Raw genomic sequence first — 18,157 nt, 5'->3', positions numbered from 1 at the left:
TTAGGTAGAAAAAAGTTACATTTTAGGTAAGAATTCTTAGAGCAGTTGTTTTGGTAGATATCTGAGAATAGTAAAAGAAAACTCTGGGCAAGCTCAAAATAGAATGATTTCACGGTAAAGTTTTCTCAACATACATTTGTTATTATAATTAAAATTATAAAATGTTTCAAACATACTGATGACAGGAGAAATAATGTAACAACAATTGTTAATGATAAAATATAGTGAGGTTCCTGTTTTATATGGCTTCACTAATCACATTTGTATCTAAATATTTTAAAAGATTCAGATCTCTTATGTTAAATCCTTACAGTTGATCTCATTGCTTTTGTAATTACTGAATTTTGTTTTCCTTAAAGATGTAAAAAAAAAGTAGTCTAATTTATTGAGTAGGTAGAGTAAATAGCATAAAAAAGTATTGAGTAATTTCAAGGAAATGCTTTTAGTCCATTAAATTTCTCTTACATTGCCGAGCTTTTCTTGTTTAAAATAAACACTTTACTGTTGTCATATGTGTCCTAAGTTTAATGTAGCAGGATATGGGATCATACCTCAATAGAAGTTACCCTTTGATTGTTGTTATATTGAATATAATTATTAAGATGATATTTTGGAGATTAAATTTACTTTTATTTATCAGCCTAATATTTAAATCTATCTATTTGCAACTTCACCTCCTCATAATGAATAATACGGGAAATATATCCAAAGGAGGACCAAACAATAATAATTGAGTTGACTAGTAATCTTCACAATTAGATTCTATTGCAGATCTGAAAATAGTTTAATTTACATTTGATGTAGTTTAGGGCCTGTTTCTAAGAGTAATATTACATAAATAAGTAATTGTAGGACTGTAGCCCAAGAGCCCTTTAAGAATTTTGTGATTACTCGGAATGGTAAAATAGTTTTGAAAAACTGCTCTAAAGAAGACTTTTAACCATTAAAAGGGACCTACCTGTGAAGAGATCTGGGCCAAGTTCACCTTAACACTCTAAGCCTGTCTAATTAAGCATGTCCATCCTCTTGTTTCATGGAACATCACCCCAGGATGTGCTTAATAGCATCTCTGTAGTAGTATGTTTGGAAAGCATCATGATACAGATGTAGATACAGGTGAAGAAACCTTTTTAGCCTTGTTTAATATAGTTTATCTTCAAATTCATTCTGCTATTTGGGGGTGCAACTACTTGCACCTAGCAGTACAGTGTGTCCAATACAAAATCAAGTATCTGCCAAGTATGATGTCATTTAGCCCACACCACAGACCTACATGGTAGGTAATACCACTCATCTCCTCCTTACAGATGAGAGGAAGAGGAAATTAACTCGTTAGGTCCTTACTTAAACAGTCATAATCCAGCATTTGGACCCAGTTAGTGCATTAAGTTTTCTTTTAGTCACAAAACAGATCAACAATCCTGTTTTCCACAATTTCAGAACCTAAAAAGCTGTGAAAAATGCAACATAAACTAAAAGTTTATCTTATTGTGAATATTTTTATATTTTACAGCAGCAAAAAAAAAGTATTTGGTTATAAATGTTGCCTAAAATAGTTCAGATAGTGTGTGGTTTTTTTTTTAATTTAGTCCATACTGCTTTCTAAGCAGCATTGCCTTTTTAATACCTGTCAAATTCTTAGTCATGTGTGGTGGTATGTGCCTATTATCCTCATAGTTGGGAGCCTGAGACGGGAAGATCGTAGGTTTGAGGCCAGCCTCGGCTACTTAGGCCCTGTTTCAATATTTAAAATAACAATAATAATAACAACAGGGCAAAGGGTGTAGCTTAGAAGTAGAACACCTCAGGGTTCAATCCCTAGTACCACCAGAAAAAAAGACCCTGAAAATTCTGAACTTTGAGACACATCTGAACTCAAGGGTCTCTAAGAGCCAGGGACTATGACCTGTATTTTTGTTTACGTGCAGTTAACACAAAAATTAATATGTAAAAACATAAATGTAAATTAAAGAATGAGTAGTTACTTGTGAGCCTACTTCCCAGCTTAAAACAATAGAGCCTTAGCCTGGGGTGGTGGTGCACGCTTGTAATCCCAGAGCTTGGGAGGCTGATACAGGTTCGAAGCCAGCTTCAGCTACTTAGTGAGGCCCTGTTTCCAAATAAAATATAAAATAGGTCTGGGAGTATAGCCTGGAGGCAGAAAAGCCCCTGGGTTCCACCCCTAGTTTATCTCTCTCTCTCTCTCTCTCTCTCTCTCTCTCTCACACACACACACACACACACACACACACACACACACACACACACACACACACGAGCCTTATCAACTCTTTTGAAGCCTACATGCTATCCTTTGTTATTTCTCTGCTTCCCAGAGGTGACTTCAGAATTGTGTATGTGTAATTCCGTGGCATTTTTAAATACCTAGAAGCATTTTCTTGTCTTCCTACTTTTATTTTCTTAGTAACTTGCTATCATTAGGAAAATTTTACCTCAGATTTGGCTTATATTTGCTTACATGTATCTTAGGTTGTTTCTTTTATAAGAATTGAATGAAATGTTTGCAATAGGAATAAAGTACTAAGTTGCTTTTTGAGGTTGTAAAAAAAAATAAGACATTGTACAAAATTATATTGTAATTCAAATTTAAAATATTAACTTACTGATAAATGTTTAATAGAATAGAATTCCTGGGCAAATACAGATTTTGGATATTTGGTGTAGCAGGATTTAGTCTATTTGTTGACTTCAGAGAGATAGACTAGTGCCTTAATGGAATTATTTACCTAATGATTGATTAGCTTCAGAGCTCTGTGGCTCTGGAGTTAGTTTGCATGAGTGTTTCCCACCTCTCAGCCTGCAGTTCTTTACAGCATTTTCAGTGTGAGGAGGATCATCTGCGTTTAGAACCACTGGGACTTGTTTGAAAATCAGATCTCAAGCCGGGCGTGGTGGTGCACGCTTGTAGTCCCCGCGCGTGGGAGGCTGAGACAGGAGGACCGCACGGGTTCAAAGCCAGCCTCGGCTACTTAGGCTCTCAGCAACTTAGTGAGACCCTGTTTCCAAATAAAGTATAAAATAGGTCTGGGAGTATAGCCCAGAGGTAGAAAGACCCTGGGTTCCACCCCCGGTACCACCAAAAAAAAAAAAAAAAAAATCCAGATTTCTACACTTACCACCTAGATTCTAATTCAGTATATCTGGATGAGGCCCAGAATTCTCTGGAGCTTGTTTGGTTTGGTTTGGTTCTGGAGGTTGAGCCCAGAGGCATTCTACCTCTGAGGCATCCTACTTATTTACCCCCTCCTATCTCCCAGACATGGTCTTGCTAAGTTGCTGAAGCTAATTTCAAACCTGTAATTGAATTATAGGCATGAGTCACCATGCCAAGCAAGAATTATTTTTAACAAGTACCCCAGGTAATCAGAACTAGTATTTGAGAACCACTGCTTTGTACGAAGTAGAGAAATTGCCCATTACTAGGATCTTGGGACTTAAATGTTCTTACCCCGTCTCAGCTTTCTGAACTTGGAATTAGGAGACTTAAGTTCAAGTCCTGGTATTATCACTTTCTGTCTAGTGATCTTGAGCAAATCGCTTAAATTTTGCAACTGTTTGCCCATCTGTACAGTGGAAGCAATAATGTTTTTTCTGGTCAGCTTCCAAAATATTTGTGAATAAAGAAAAATGTTATAGTAAGATAATAATTGTACATTGTAAAGTGCTACAGACCTGTAATTTGTTGCAACCCCCGGCCCAAGGTTATTCTCTTGGGTTGCTGTCTTCTGGGTGGCAGGTCCCACAGTGGGAGGAGTCCTTGGCAGCGCTTCCCTGGTGGCCCTCTGATCAACAGCAGCACGACTCAGGGCTCATGCCTAACATTAGATGCCTGCATGGACCATTCTTTTGCCTCTTGATTTCCTAAAACCATTTTTCCATTATATATCAAATGATTAGCTCCAGCGGCGTCACGAGCAAATGAAAAAGAACTTGGAAGCACAGCACAAGGAATTAGAGGAAAAGCGCCGTCAGTTTGAGGAGGAGAAAGCAAACTGGGAAGCTCAGCAGCGTATTCTAGAACAACAGAATTCTTCAAGGTAACAAGTACCAGATTTCAAGAAACATGTGTATAATGTTTAAAGAATTGTTTTCCTGTTTTTTAAAAATATTAGCATACCATTTAAAAAGCCATCACTCATTATCATTCATCCCGGAGCACGATTGTTTCTGTAAAATCGCATATGGATCAACAATGCTCTCTACTATAATAGTATTTTTAATGCATTTGCCATGAGTTAGAGTTCAGCAGCTTCATAGCATTCTCTCTAGTTAGCTCATTATAATTGATTTTTTTAACCTCCCTTAGTTGTCTATTTTCCCTTGGTTGTTATACATTATAGTTGTCTTCAGCTTTTGACATATGTAGAGAACAACACTGCTATAAAGGTACATTTAGGAGTGTGATTTAATTGCTTTGAATTTTCCTTTTAGGATAAATTCTTAAGCCAGGTATAGTAGTACACACCTGTAATCCCAGTACTTGAGAGGCTAAAACAGGAGGATCACAGGCTCAAGGTCAGCCTCAGCAAAGTAGTGAGACTTAGCAACTTGATGAGACCTTGTTTGTTTGTTTGTTTGTTTATTTATTTATTTATTTATTTATTCATTATTATTATTTTTTTTTTTTTTTGGTGGTACTGGGGTTCCTGGAAGCCCTTCTACCTCTGGGCTACACTCCCAGACCTATTTTATACTTTTTATTTGGAAACAGGGTCTCTTAAAACCAGCGTAGCTGGCTTTGAGCCTGCGGGACCCTCCTGTCTCTACCTCCCAAGTGCGGGGATTACAAGCGTGCGCCACCACGTCCGGCTCTTGTTTCAGATTTTTAAATGGTAGAGGTTTGGGGGTGTGACTCATAGATAGAATGCCCCAGGTTCAATCCCCACTACCAAAATAGAGATAAACTTAAGATAAAATATTGGATATCTAATTTCTAATACAGTTGACCAGTCCTTCTTTCTTAATTTATACAAAACTCAATACCTTAATACTATCTTTATTTTATTCTTTTCTCTTAGTCCCATTTAAAAATGGAAAAGTTGCATCCCTATAAGGATTTTTTTCCCCCAGTACTGGGGATTGAACCGAGGGGCATTCTACCTCTGAGCTATACCCCCAGCCCTATTTTTTATTCTTTATTTTGAAACAGGGTTTTGCTAAGTTGTGGAGGACTTCACTAAGTAGCTGAGTCTGGTGGCAAACCTGTGATCCTCCTATCTCAGCCTCCCAAATATTTGGGATTATAAGCATGCACCACCACTCCCGGCTCCTTTAAGGATTTATAATTTACTCTCACAATTAAACATTTTCAAGTTTCGATAGTCTTGTAACGTTACCTTTCTACTTATTTTTTTGACCAAAGAAGACAAAAATACATTTGTGAAAGCAAACATACTGGTTGTTTAAGAAAATACTTTTATAGATTGGCATTTTCTTTATAGTTTACTTCTAGATCTTACAACTTCTTTTTTGTACTAGAGATTGAACCCAGAGGCATTGTACCTCAAGCATACACCCCCAGCCCAATTATATTTTAAATTTGGAAACAGGGTCTCAATAAATTGCTGAGAGTCTCACTAAGTTGATGAGGTTGGCTTTGAACCTGCAGTCCTTCTGTCTCAGCCTCCCAAGTACTGGGATATTACAGACATGCGCTACCATGCCTAGCTATAGCTTTTTTTTTTTTTTAAATGAAAAAGTAGTTTGAAAATTCTACATTGTAGTTAACTACTGCTACTGCATGTTGCCTTTCATGTTTATAATGTGATAATTCATCTTGATTATTTTCCTTTAATCTTTTAGGACCTTGGAAAAGAACAAGAAGAAAGGGAAAATCTTTTAAACTCTCTACTGACCACCAGTTACGTGTTAGTTGCCAATACGCCAGCTTGGACATCAGTGTTTGTTGGATCCGTTTGACCAATTTGCACCAGTTTTATCCATAATGATGGATTTAACAGCATGACAAAAATTACTATTTTTTGTTGTTGTTCTTAATGGAGATTAAGATGCCTTGAATTGTCTAGGGTGTTGTGTACTTAGAAAGTAACAACTCTAAGTACCTTTCTACATTTTCTTTTTTTTTTTTTTTAAATGAAACAGATGTCTTCAATATAGTGCAGGAGAACATATTACTGTTATACAATCATGTTCTGGTGGTTTGATTGTTTACAGGATATTCCAAAATAAAAGGACTCTGGAAGGTTTTCATTGAGGATAAATTGCCATAATATGATGCAAACTATGCTTCTCTGTGATAATTATAATACAAAGGTTCCATTCAGTGCAGCCTATACAATAATGTAATTTAGTCTAACACAGTTGACCCTATTTTTTGACACTTCCATTGTTTAAAATACACATGGAAAAAAAAAGAAACCTATATGCTTACAGTGCACCTAGAGCTTTTTTATAACAACCTTTTTTTGTTTGTTTTGGATTCTTTGAGTATATATTATTCTCATTAGTGCCCTCTTTAGCCAGAATCTCATTACTGCTTCATTTTTGTAATAACATTTAATTTAGATATTTTCCATATATTGGCCTTGCTAAAATAGAATATAGCATCTTTCATATGGTAGGAACCAACAAGGAAACTTTCCTTTAACTCCCTTTTTACACTTTATGGTAAGTAGCAGGGGAAAATGCATTTATAGAGATCATTTCTGGGCAGATTGCGAAGCTAACGACCAACCTGTTTCTACCTATATGCAGTCTCTTTATTTTACTAGAAATGGACATCATGGCCTCTTGGAGAGAAAAAAGTCACCATTCTGCATTTAGCTGTATCCATATATTGCATTTCTGTATTTTTGTTTGTATTGTAAAAATTCACATAATAAACAATGTTGTGATGTAATAGAGTGCAGAGTCCTAAGTATCCTAACGTTGATATGCAGAGGAAATGCTTGGGAAGAAAGTTTCCACCTTGAGTTTGCCTTCTCCATTGGTAGCCCTTGTCCCCTTGTCTTGTTTAGAATGCATATGGCTGCTCACGTAAGAGATGCTGCATCTCTCTACCCATTACTCTTCTCATGATGAGGACAGTCCCAGCTCATCTAGATGAGCTTCTGGACATTGTTTCCCTTTTTTTTTTTTTTTTTTGTTAAGCTGGAACAAGGTTGGTATATTTTCACTAAGATAAAATATTTTACCATGTCTGTTTACTTTTTACAATTAACGACACAAGTAGGAATAAGTAAATGATCATTTTAATTAGCCAATATTTTTCAATTCAGAGGCTGATGTAAATGAATCAGTATGCTTCAACGATGTTTATTACTTTTCAAAGATACTTAGTTCTGAGTCTTGAAAGTATAGAATTTTGACTTTACATAAAAGTTCACTCGAGAAACTTTTTATTTTTTATTATTTATTTATTTATTTATTTATTTATTTATTTATTTATTTATTTATTTATTTATGTGGTATTGGGGTTCCTGGAAGCCCTTCTACCTCCAGGCTACACTCCCAGACCTATTTATATTTTTTATCTATTTCAAAACTATGATCCTGCCTCATCCTCCTGTCTCCGCCTCCAAGCGCAGGGATTACAAGCGTGTGCCACCACGTCCGGCTAGAGAGAGAAACTATTTTTAAAGTAGGGCTCATCCGGGTGTGGTGGCGCGTGCTTGTAATCCCAGCATTTGGGAGGCTGAGACCGGAGGATCACGGTTCGCGGACAGCCTCAGCTACTTAGTGAGGCCCTGTTTAAAAAATAAAAAATAGGGCAGGGGGTGTAGCTCAGAGGTCAAATGCCTCTTGGTTTCATCCCCAAGCCTGGTAAATAAATAAATAAATAAATAAATAAATAAATAAATAAATAAATAAATAAAGTAGGGCTCTAAAGAGGCATTAAGAAAAATGTAGGCATACCTCAATAAGCATTTACCCTTACTTCATGGCCATTGCTGGTTAAAAATTGCCTTGTTTTATTCTAAAGTTTGTTTAACTTTTGGGAAGTGTGTGACTTTTAAAATACAAGTTGCAGTGGGCATTCTGCATGTGAGCTGCATCCTCAGCCTTGTTTTATTTTTTATTTTGAAACAGGCTCTCACTAACTTGCTTAATTGTGGAGACTGATCTCAAATCTGTCATCCTCCTGTTACAGCCCCCCACCCCCACCCCCCAATCTGGGACTACAGACGTGTGTCACCACGCCTGGCCTCTTGGGTCTTCTGGTTGTTGACTTCCAGACTCTGAAACATATCGACAGCTATTTTTACTATATGGCCTGAGGGTTTCTTTGATTTTTTTTTTTTTCCCTACTATTCAAAAGCAGAGTTCACCAAATAAGCTTTAATCCCATTGAATTTCTTAGACACTGCCTGGTAGGATTTTACTGCCACCTAGTGGAATGGGATCTAGTTATTTCCTAATCAGTGTAACATTTTACAGGTTACACTGATATAGTGAATTGGACGTTTGCTTATTTCTATGTAGCTGAGATTTTCATCTTGAAAGCTGAATAGATAGATTTTTGCCTCTCAAACACATTATCTGGGAGTCACATTACTGCCTGGACATTGTGACCTGCGCCATCTGAACCACCTGCACATTTTAACCTCTTGGAGAAACTGAACTAGCAGTGGATGTGGTAAAGAAAAGAGCACAATTACCTGGAGTGTAGCGACAGCAGTGTGAACTCAGGTATTGCCTCCATCACTGCCTGTCTCTAAACTGGATCTCATTTGTTAAAATATTTTTGAACATCTATTTTTAGTTGTATGTATAAAGATACAAATATTACCATGCCACTGTGAACATTATAGAGCAGTTCTAAAGAGTGAAATTAAAATTATCATTAGCTCTCATGCTGGGCATGGTGGTGCACGCTCGTAATCCCCACGCTTGGGAGGCGGAGACAGGAGGATCGCACAGATTTGAAGCCAGCCTTGCTGGCTTAAGAGACCCTGTTTCCAAATAAAAATTAAAAAAAAAGAAACTAGATCTGTGAGTGTAGTCTGGAGGTAGAAGGGTTTCCAGGAACCCCAGTACCACCCCCCCCCCTGAAAAAAGTTAGCTCTCTAAGCTCTTCCTAAGCTCCAATGAATTATCAGTACTCTCCACTTTAGGGGCCATTCATCCTGGTAGTAATATGGAGAATCAGTTCTGTTGTTGATGTTATCAAGATCCGAAGAAGGTCCTAATGAAGACTGCTGTGGCATTTACTTGATTTACTTGACATTTTTCACTCCAGTAGATTGAAGTTCGTTCTAATAAACTGCTTGCAGATGTAAGCAGAAGTCTCAGTACTTAATTATTTTTCCCCTGACCATTTTGTATTAACTATCCATTACTGTACTCTTCCAGACAGCAAGCTAAGTTGTTTGCATGCATTATCTTTAATCATTAATAGATAACAGAATCCTTTTACAAACATGGAAACTGAGGATAGGAAATGTGTAGTAATTTATCCAGCAGACACTGATATACAGAGCTGGAGTTTGAACTGGGTTTCCAGACAACAGGACCCATGCTGCAGTCTCACAGCGCTGCCTGGTCTGCTGTACCGCACTTGGGGTGTAACAGCTTCTTCAGTGGTCATCGCAAGCAGATGCTCATGGATTAGGAGTCAGCTTAGAGTAGAGAATACCAGACATTATCTGGGTTCACATCTTTGTGTAAGTTGGGTGTGCTATTCTCCTTTCTGAACGTTTGTCCTGGCTATTGAGTCCATACCTCCTTTGTTGCTTTAGGGCAAGGGTTACATTGTGACTGCTCACATGGACATTTCTAGACCCTGGAGATTGTCCTTCCTTGAATGTTAATGGAAATGATCTGACTGACCAAAAAGTATTGTTTCTCCCCAGTTTTCAGTGATGGTTCATTTTCAGTTGGTGTGCATGGTGCTGTGATAAGTCTTGACCTGCTCTCTACAGAGAGAAAGCCTTCTAGAGTTGATTAATGAACTTTGTGTTAACACTAGGGCATTCCGTGGAAATAAGGTAATTGGTCAAGAAGGAAGTGTGTTAGAAATGGCTGTTATAAAATGTCTCTGTCTGTCTCTCTGGCCAGTAACAGCAAGGCTCATTGTCACTTGTAAAGCAAACCTGGTTCCTCTTACTTTAGGATTAATGTATAGACTGTTCAAAGTTGAATGCCAGCTGATTTCTTAGTAGGAAATACTGGCTGACAGTTTCCTGTGCCCTTCAAAGCTTTGTGGGAAGAATGAAAACTATTCTTGGCCAGAACATTTGCCCATGGGGTGCTGTGCTCAGCCAGCCAGCCTTGACTAGGCAAAGGGAATCGAGTCAAAGGAAAACTTGTTCTGTTCCAGGCACTCAAGGGTAGCCCCAAATCCTATTGGCCACATAGAACCACTGTTTTAGATTCTGTGTTTGTGGACTTGCTGAAATTGAATGCCCCTTGGGAATTCCTGAATTCCCTGGGGGTTTCCGAATGGCTGACACCTGTGAGAGCCGTGGTCTGCAGCATCAGATGGTGGGCTGGCCACGAGAAGAGGGTTAGACACCGCTAACAGCTTCTCTTCCTCTTCAAGGTGGTTCCCACTTAGCTCCTGTGGGTTAGGGGCTAGCTCAAGTGCCAGCAGGTATCGAGCTAACTTGATCTTGGTAGAGACAGCTTTTTTCCTCTTAATTCCATTGTCTTTGAATTTCACCAGTCTCTTTCATATATAAATACATGTTCCACTCCAGCTCAGGCACAGAAACCTGCCCTGTGTCATGGCTAATTCAGTGATTTAAGTAACTTGGTGTGGATGAAGTAATGGGCACCCTGACTTAGCCCCTGGTGTTAATGTGAGGTTTTTTCCTCCCACTTTTCAAAAGTCAAGGAATATATTTTGTATGGTTGAGAGTAGGAGGAGCTATCAAGTTGTTCTTTCTTGGGAATAAATGTGGTAATTGGATTATACAAATCTATAGCTCAGTAGCTTAGTGTATTTTAAAAACAGTAATGTAATTAACATTTCAGAAACAATTTACACAGACACCATGATGAGATTTTTATCTTTAAGCTGCTGGGCAGAGGTTTCAGGAACTCACATTGGCTTTTTCTTCACTGAACCTCCACTTTCTTGGTGCTGTTTGACCCCATCCCTCCCCTTGGGATGCAGACTGGAGGCCACTGGAGAGAATCCATTTTTTGCAGCCTCAGGTCAGACAGGATTGGCCTGGTTACAGCTTGTATCCTGAAAAGGAGATGGTCTTTCCACTTATACTGCAGGAACTGACGAACTCATCCCACCAGATGTTCACAATCCTAGACCATATTCTAGCTGAGAACACCTATTTAAAGGGAGAGAAAACTCAGCTCTGAGTGGAGGAAATACAATCATTTGAGCAGCAAGTATTTGTGGGGTACCTGCTGTGTCCAGATCCACAGGCGTTACATTCTCAAAGCTCATGAGGATTCTCTGACGTGGCTATTTTAACTCCAACTTAAGCATATGATTACATGACATTAGTTATCCTCTGTTGTATATCAAATGTCATTCAAGCCTAGCAACAATAGTATTTAAACTACAATAAAGTGAACAGCATTTGTTGCTTGTTTCTGCAGGTGAGGAACAGGGTAGCGGCCTGGTGGTTCTGTCAAGAAAGGTGCTGGCCAAGGCTTTAGTCAACCAGGGACCGAGGGAGGCTGGGGCTCTGCTTTCAGCATGGCTCACCAATGTCACCAGTGAGTTGACAGTGGCACCACGTCCACCACATGGGCCTCTCCATAGAGCTGAGTGTCCTTGTGATGTGGTTGGCTTCCTCCCAGAGCCAGTAATCCAAGCCGTGATGTCTTTCACGACCCAGCTTTTGGAAGTCTCGCTGTGGAATTTCCCAGTGTGCTGTTGCTTATGCAGCTGGATAAGGTGTGGGAGGCTGAACAAGAGCTGGAGCGCCAGAGGCTGCTACCATAGCAATGTGTCCATTCTCTGGTTAAGATAATTTTTACAAGTAAATATTTACAAGTAGATATTTACAAGTAAAGAACGCCACAGTGAACATTTCTATGCATAGTTTGGCCAGACATGCATGAATGTCTGGGCTGGGTATCAGTGTGAACAAAGTCTCCAGGTCGTGACTTCTGGGTTTAGAAGTCTATCGGGGTTTCTGGAATTCATTGTGCAGAATGTTTATCCCCCCAGGCCAGATGTTCCCACAGGCCAGACCTTCAGGTCTCAGTTTCCAGACTGACAGCCCTACAGACTCTTAACCAGACAGGCGTGCATCTTTCCCTCTGCTTTAGCATTTGAAAAATCCCAGGAAAAACTGCCAGTCCCAGTATGAGGGTGGTACAGACATCACTAAGAATGACATGAGCCAGACAGCGCCCAACACACCACTGCAAACGTGCCCCCCCCAAGGGGCTGTGAGGAAATTAGATGCCAATTCTGCCACCGATCTGCACCTTTGAATCGGTTGACCACATCCTGGCCTGCAGCTTTCCACAGCCAGGCAGCTTCGACCCTGGGCCTCATGAGATTCTAACTCCTTGCCCAAGCTGGACGGTGGCCCTACTCCATGGGGCCACACGTGCTCCAAGAAACCCGCATCTCAGCCCTGCGTGGTGGCGCACACTTGTAATCCCAGTGCTTGGGAGGCTGAGACAGGAGGATCACACGGGTTCGAAGCCAGCCTCAGCTACTTAGGCTCTGAGCAACTTAGACCCTGTTTGCAAATTAAATATAAAATAGGTCTGGGAGTATAGCCTGGAGGCAGAAAAGCCCCTGGGTTCCACCCCAGTACCACACACACAAAACCCCCCCACATCCTTTGTGTGTGGGAGGGTGTCAGGGGTATTCTACCTCTGAGATACACCCCAGCCCTATTTTCTATTCTTTATTTTAGAAACAGTGTCTCACTGAGTTTGCAAAGGGCCTCATTAAGTAGCTGAGGCTGTCTGCAAACCATGATTCTCCTGTCTCGGCCTCCCAAATGCTGGGATTACAGGCATGCACGCCTGGCTAAAAAAAACCCCATCTTAACACATTCTTACCCCGACCCCAGGGCTGGCTTTCTTCTGCTGATATCCACAACAGATCACCTAGTGTCCCATGTACAGATTGTTTTTGTGGCACTGAGGCTTGAACACAAGGGCATTCAACCTCCAAGCTACACTCCTAGCCCTTTTTGTTTTGAAATGGTCTTACTAGGTTGCTGAGAGTCACCTAAGTTGTTGAAGCTGGTCTCAAATGTACAGTAGTCCCGTCTCCGCCTCCCAAGTACTGGGACTCCAGGAATGCCCCACCAAACCCAACCTGTTTACAGGTTTTTAATAATTTTCTTTAACTTTCAATTTTAGCATAATTCCAGACTCAAAAGTTGCAAAAACGTACTTTTTAGGGTGCTTTTTGAGTTTTTGCAGCCCTGATGCCCCAGGGAGGGAGGAGAGGGGAACAGGGAGGGATGCCGAAGGAGATACGCCAAGCGCTGTGTGCGTCACTTTGACCTCACTGTGCTGTGTAATAACTCACCAACGAAAGTTTAAAAGTCAGTAAAACAAATGTGATGAAGACCTTATGGGGTGAATAGGATGAACATTCCCTTTTTGTTTTCACCCCACAGAAGTTAATAACCTGTCCTTTGGTGTCTTGGGAACAGAGCGTTATCATCATGATGGGAATGTTGTGCTACTATTCTTTTGACACCAATCATTTCAAAGTGAAAGAAGAAGAAACTGAATAACTTGAGTGTGGATAGGTTTTTAAAAACCAAAAAGTTAAATATTTTTTACTCAAAGTGAAGAAAATGGAAGCATCCTAAAAATTTTAACTTCTACATAAGTACACATCAATCTCTGTAATCTGCTGAAGCAAAAAAGTTTCTGGGGTCCTTGTTATTCTTATTAAAGGGGAAAAGCCCTAGAGCCCTAATGTGAGAGGCCCCTGTGGGCCATGACCCACCATGTGGCCTCAGGAGGAGCACCCTGAAGGAGTCTCCAGTTCAGCCAAAGAAGGCCGTCGCTGGCTGGGCTTTGTCCATTAGTACAGGGAGCTCTTGGTGGTTGTGGCGGGGTGAAATGTGCGTGGTGTGTGCGTGGGGAGAAGTAATTCCCCCCCCCCCCACCACCACACAAACAGACAAACAGAAAAACCGTGGATTTTTGTCCTAAGCTAAAAATAAATATTCATCGCTTGGACAGCTGCTGAAGATTTAAAGAATTTTATTAAAAAGGTAGAAATATAGAGATAGTTACAGCTCTGTGCCTGAGCTGGGCACAGGGGGGCAATTCGAATGAAAATGCCATAGAACTCCAGTTTACTAAGTCCTTTGATCTGGAGATATGCTACCCCTTATCTCCAGCCCTGGTTCTGCTGTCTCCAGGCAGATCTGCCCCGGAAGGGGGGGCAGCCCCATCTCCAACCACCTTTTGTTCCATCCCCCCAGATGTGTGAACTCGGTTTCTCCAGGATCTGGGATTTCCTTCCGTCTCTGGCTCCAGCCTTCTTTCTCTTTTCAAATGTAAATTACAAGTCTCCTTCTTCCTGCTAGCTAGCCCTGGCTTTCTTAGTAAAGAAATTATTTTTAAAATTGGACTTCTTTCCCAACATTGATACACTAATAAATTTTAAAACCTCTTCCCAATACTAGTAAGTGGTGACCTGCGGACTCCAGGAGAGTTAGTGCTTTTTGGTGGGCTGGTGGCTCTGGATCTGATTTGTTGGTTTGGCTTTTGTCTCTGTTGGTTTTGTGTGTTTGGTTTTGTTTGTTTGCGTTTGTTATTTTGCTGTGCTTTTGTTGTTTTGGTTTTTAACTAGCATTGTTAGTTGCTACTGCTAGGAGAGAGAGGAGAGAGGCCAGGCCAGGCCTCACAGCCAGCTGTCCCTGCCAGGATAGCCTTTTGGACAATTATATGGTCCTGAGGGATATTGGCAAGGGTGCTGTGGCGGGGTCAAACTGGCCCGCCATATCCTTGCGGGGACTGAGGTGGCTGTGAAGATCTTGCCTTTGTTTAGGGGCAGCCCCTTCCTTCAATCTGCAATGGGTATCATGAAGGTAGTGGAGCACCCAAACGTGGTCCATCATAGACTCGGCCGACTGGTCTACCTGGTGATGAGCGGTGAGCGGGGCTGCCTTGCCAACTGGCCGTCGGGTGTGGAGGAGGATGGAGGGTGTTCAGGCAGGTCCAGAGCTTTGCACTATTGCCACGAGAAAGACATCATTCACAGGGAGCTGGAGCCGGAGAGCGTCCTCCTGGACGGGAAGGGAAGGCAGCCACTGGGCACTGCCTGCTCCTGCCTGGGTGCCTCCTGTGCTGCTGCAGGCCACCTCCCTTCGCCGCCGCGGGGTGCCGCTCACATGTCTACTGACTGCAGCTGGCCCCGCCCAAGGCCACAGAAATCCTGGCGCAGGGTGAGGAGCATTCACCTGCTCCTACCCAGCTGCTCTCAAACGCCAGACCGCGATCCTGAGCGTGATGGGGTACCACCCTCACCAGACCCGGCCGTCAGTGGTGAACAGGACTTTGACAGCGCCGTGGGACGTACCTGCTGCTCCAACGCCAGGTGCAGACCCTGAGGAGAGCCAGCCCGCCCACCTTCGCGCCTCGCCTGCCGGGGTACCCAGCCCAGGGGGACACGCAGGGCCAGCAGAAGGGCGCCCGGATGGCCAGCCTGCCGCCCATCCTCCTGAGCTGCCCGGCCAGGAGGAGCCCCCCTCCCAGGCGCCCCCAGGCCCGCCCCTGCAAGAGCAGCTGCAGCACCGGGGAGAAAGAGGGACCAGCAGGAAAAGCCTCCCCTGCACTCCACGACCCCATCGGGAGCCCCGCTCCAGGCCTGCGAGGACAGGAAGGGCAAGCAGCGGCACCAGATTCCCCACCTGCCGCGCTCTGTGCAGGCCTAGGAGGGAGGACGGGGGCAAAGGCACCCCAGGGTCAGCACAAGATGGCTCCCAAGCCGGGCGTGGTGGCGCACGCTTGTAATACCAGGAGGCTGACACAGGAGGATCGAGGTTGGCGGCTAGCCTCAGCTACTTAGTGAGGCCCTTGCAACTCAGCGGGACCTTGTTTCAAAATACAGAATAAAAAATAGGGCTGGGGGCGTCCTTACTCACTCGGAGGTAGAATGCTCCTGAGTTCCATCCCCAGTACTGGGGTTGGGGGGATCGCTCCCAAGAAACCAGACAAGTGAGGTGGATGAAAACGACTCCCCGGATCCTGACTTGGACCAGCGTGGACTCAGCTGCAGCAGGATGAGGCCCAGGTGCTCCAACTGCAAACCACGGCCACCTGTCAGAACCAGGGACTCTGCCCAGCAAACTCCCCTTTTCCCTGGGATTTTTTTTTTGGGGGGGGGGTACTGGGAAAGGAACCCAGGGGCACACTACCTTTGAGCTATACACCCCAGCCCTATTTTTTTTTTTTTTAGTCTTTTCATTTATTTTATATTTTTTACTTTATTTTATTTTTAACAGTACTGTGGATGGAACCCAGGGGCATTGTACCTTCGAGATACACCCACAGCCCTAGTCTTTTTATTTTTGAAACAAGGATTCACTGAGTTGTGAAGGGCCTCACTAACCTAGCTGAGGCTGTCCTCAAACTGTGATCCTCTAGTCTCCGCCTCCCAAATGCTGGGATTAAAGCGTGTGCACCATGCCTGGCTCCCTGAGATGGTTCATAATAGTTTTATAATTAAAGTGAGATGTTTCTTAATAAAGAAGCCCCTATACAAAAAGTACACGCCAATTTCCTAGAAGCAAGGAAGTTCATGTAGTGATCAAAACATGATGAAATGTAATGTTCTTTTAATAAAATTTAAAAACAGATTCTCTTTAATACCTTCTGTTTAAATACATATGTATGCACTTATATTTGCATACCTGGCATTTTGCACGATGCCCCAGAGCTTCCAGTTCTGGCCACTGGCCCTGCATTTTCTTACAAATGAATATAAGGGGGATTATCTTCCGGTTCCTGGGTCTGATTAGGTGCCAACAAACCCTGTAGGCTGATTGGATGGACTCAGAGGCAAGGTTGGCTAACTAGGGTCTGGGGCCTAGATTTCTCTGTTCATTCATTCACTCATTCATTCATACCCCTAGACCTCCTCTGAGTGCTGGGTCATCGCAGGGTCATGGGGAGGCATGGCCCTCTGCACTGGACACGCGGGTGCGTGACGCTCCGGCACCCGAGGACCTCTGAAACAGGAAGCATGCTGGGGTCACAGGGGGCAAGGGCGCAGTCTGCAGAGAACGGGGTGCCCAGCACCTGCTTCCCTGGAGCACCCGGGCCGGGGGAGGCAGGCGCCCGCTGCGGTCCTGGCTCCGCTGATCCCGCAGCCACGTCCCACTCTGCTGGGATTAGGGGCGGCGCTGGGCCTGGAGGGGAGGCTTCTGGGTGCTGCATGCCACCCAGTAGGATTTTATTTTGTTTAAAACATACTTCAGACCCTCGTATATTTTTTCAAATTCTTTTTATTTAAGAAAGAGATTTAATAACGTTAGACGAGGAATAAATTTAAAAGAACATTACCACCAACCATAAAACAATAACTGGTAGTCCCTCAAAAGGTAGAACATAGGATTTCCATAGGGCCCAGCAACTTCATTCCTAGGTGTATGTCCACAGGAATTAAATACAGGGGCTCCAACAGCCACGGTACGCGCATGGTCAGAGCAGAACTATTCACAATAGCCAAAGGGAGGGAGCGGCCCAGTGCTCATCAAAAGATGAAGACATCAAAGCTGGTATATGTACCAGTATTGGGAAGAGGCGTCAAAATGTATTAATGTGGTGGTATTGGAAAATTGCTTTGATAATTTCCAAAATGTAAAATCTAGTCAGACCTTAGGTGCTGTGCAGGCGCTCAGGCAGGGAGGGGGCTGCAGCGATGCAGAGTTCCTCTCTGTCTTTGCCCTTCATTCTAATCATTAACCTATAGTAAAAGGCTTAAGAGTCAACTGAAGCCGGGTGTGGTGGCGCACGCTTGTAATCCCCGCGCTTGGCAGGCTGAGACAGGAGGGTCGCACAGGTTCGAAGCCAGCCTCGGCTACTTAGTGAGGCTCTCAGCAACTTAGTGAGACCCTGTTTCTAATAAAATATAAAATAGGTCTTGTCGCGCGCAGTGACGACTCTTACACGATCTTCCTCAAGCAGTTTTATTACCCCAGGTTCTTGTACAGTTCCCGCAAATCTTCTTCCCGTAAATCTTCTCTTCTCTCTCTCTTCCCCCCAGAAATCT

General features: G+C 42.7%; 1 protein-coding gene across 1 annotated transcript in view; it reads left to right on the top strand.

Moving 5' to 3' along the window:
• The window catches only part of SEPTIN7 (septin 7), a gene marked incomplete at its 5' end in the record, with an annotated part of 98,054 nt that extends 92,136 nt beyond the window's left edge, over positions 1-5,918 (top strand). The window contains 2 exon segments of the mRNA XM_080701526.1: positions 3,919-4,058; positions 5,824-5,918. Of these exon segments, the coding sequence (XP_080557652.1) occupies positions 3,919-4,058; positions 5,824-5,863 (180 nt within the window). The 3' untranslated portion in view covers positions 5,864-5,918.
• Positions 5,919-18,157: the final 12,239 nt, after the last annotated feature.

Source organism: Muscardinus avellanarius (genome assembly GCF_963383645.1).
Source record: "Muscardinus avellanarius genome assembly, chromosome: 9".
Lineage (NCBI taxonomy): Eukaryota > Metazoa > Chordata > Mammalia > Rodentia > Gliridae > Muscardinus > Muscardinus avellanarius.
The sequence above is the reverse complement of the archived record's forward strand: the minus strand, read 5'-3'. Positions and strand labels throughout refer to the sequence as shown.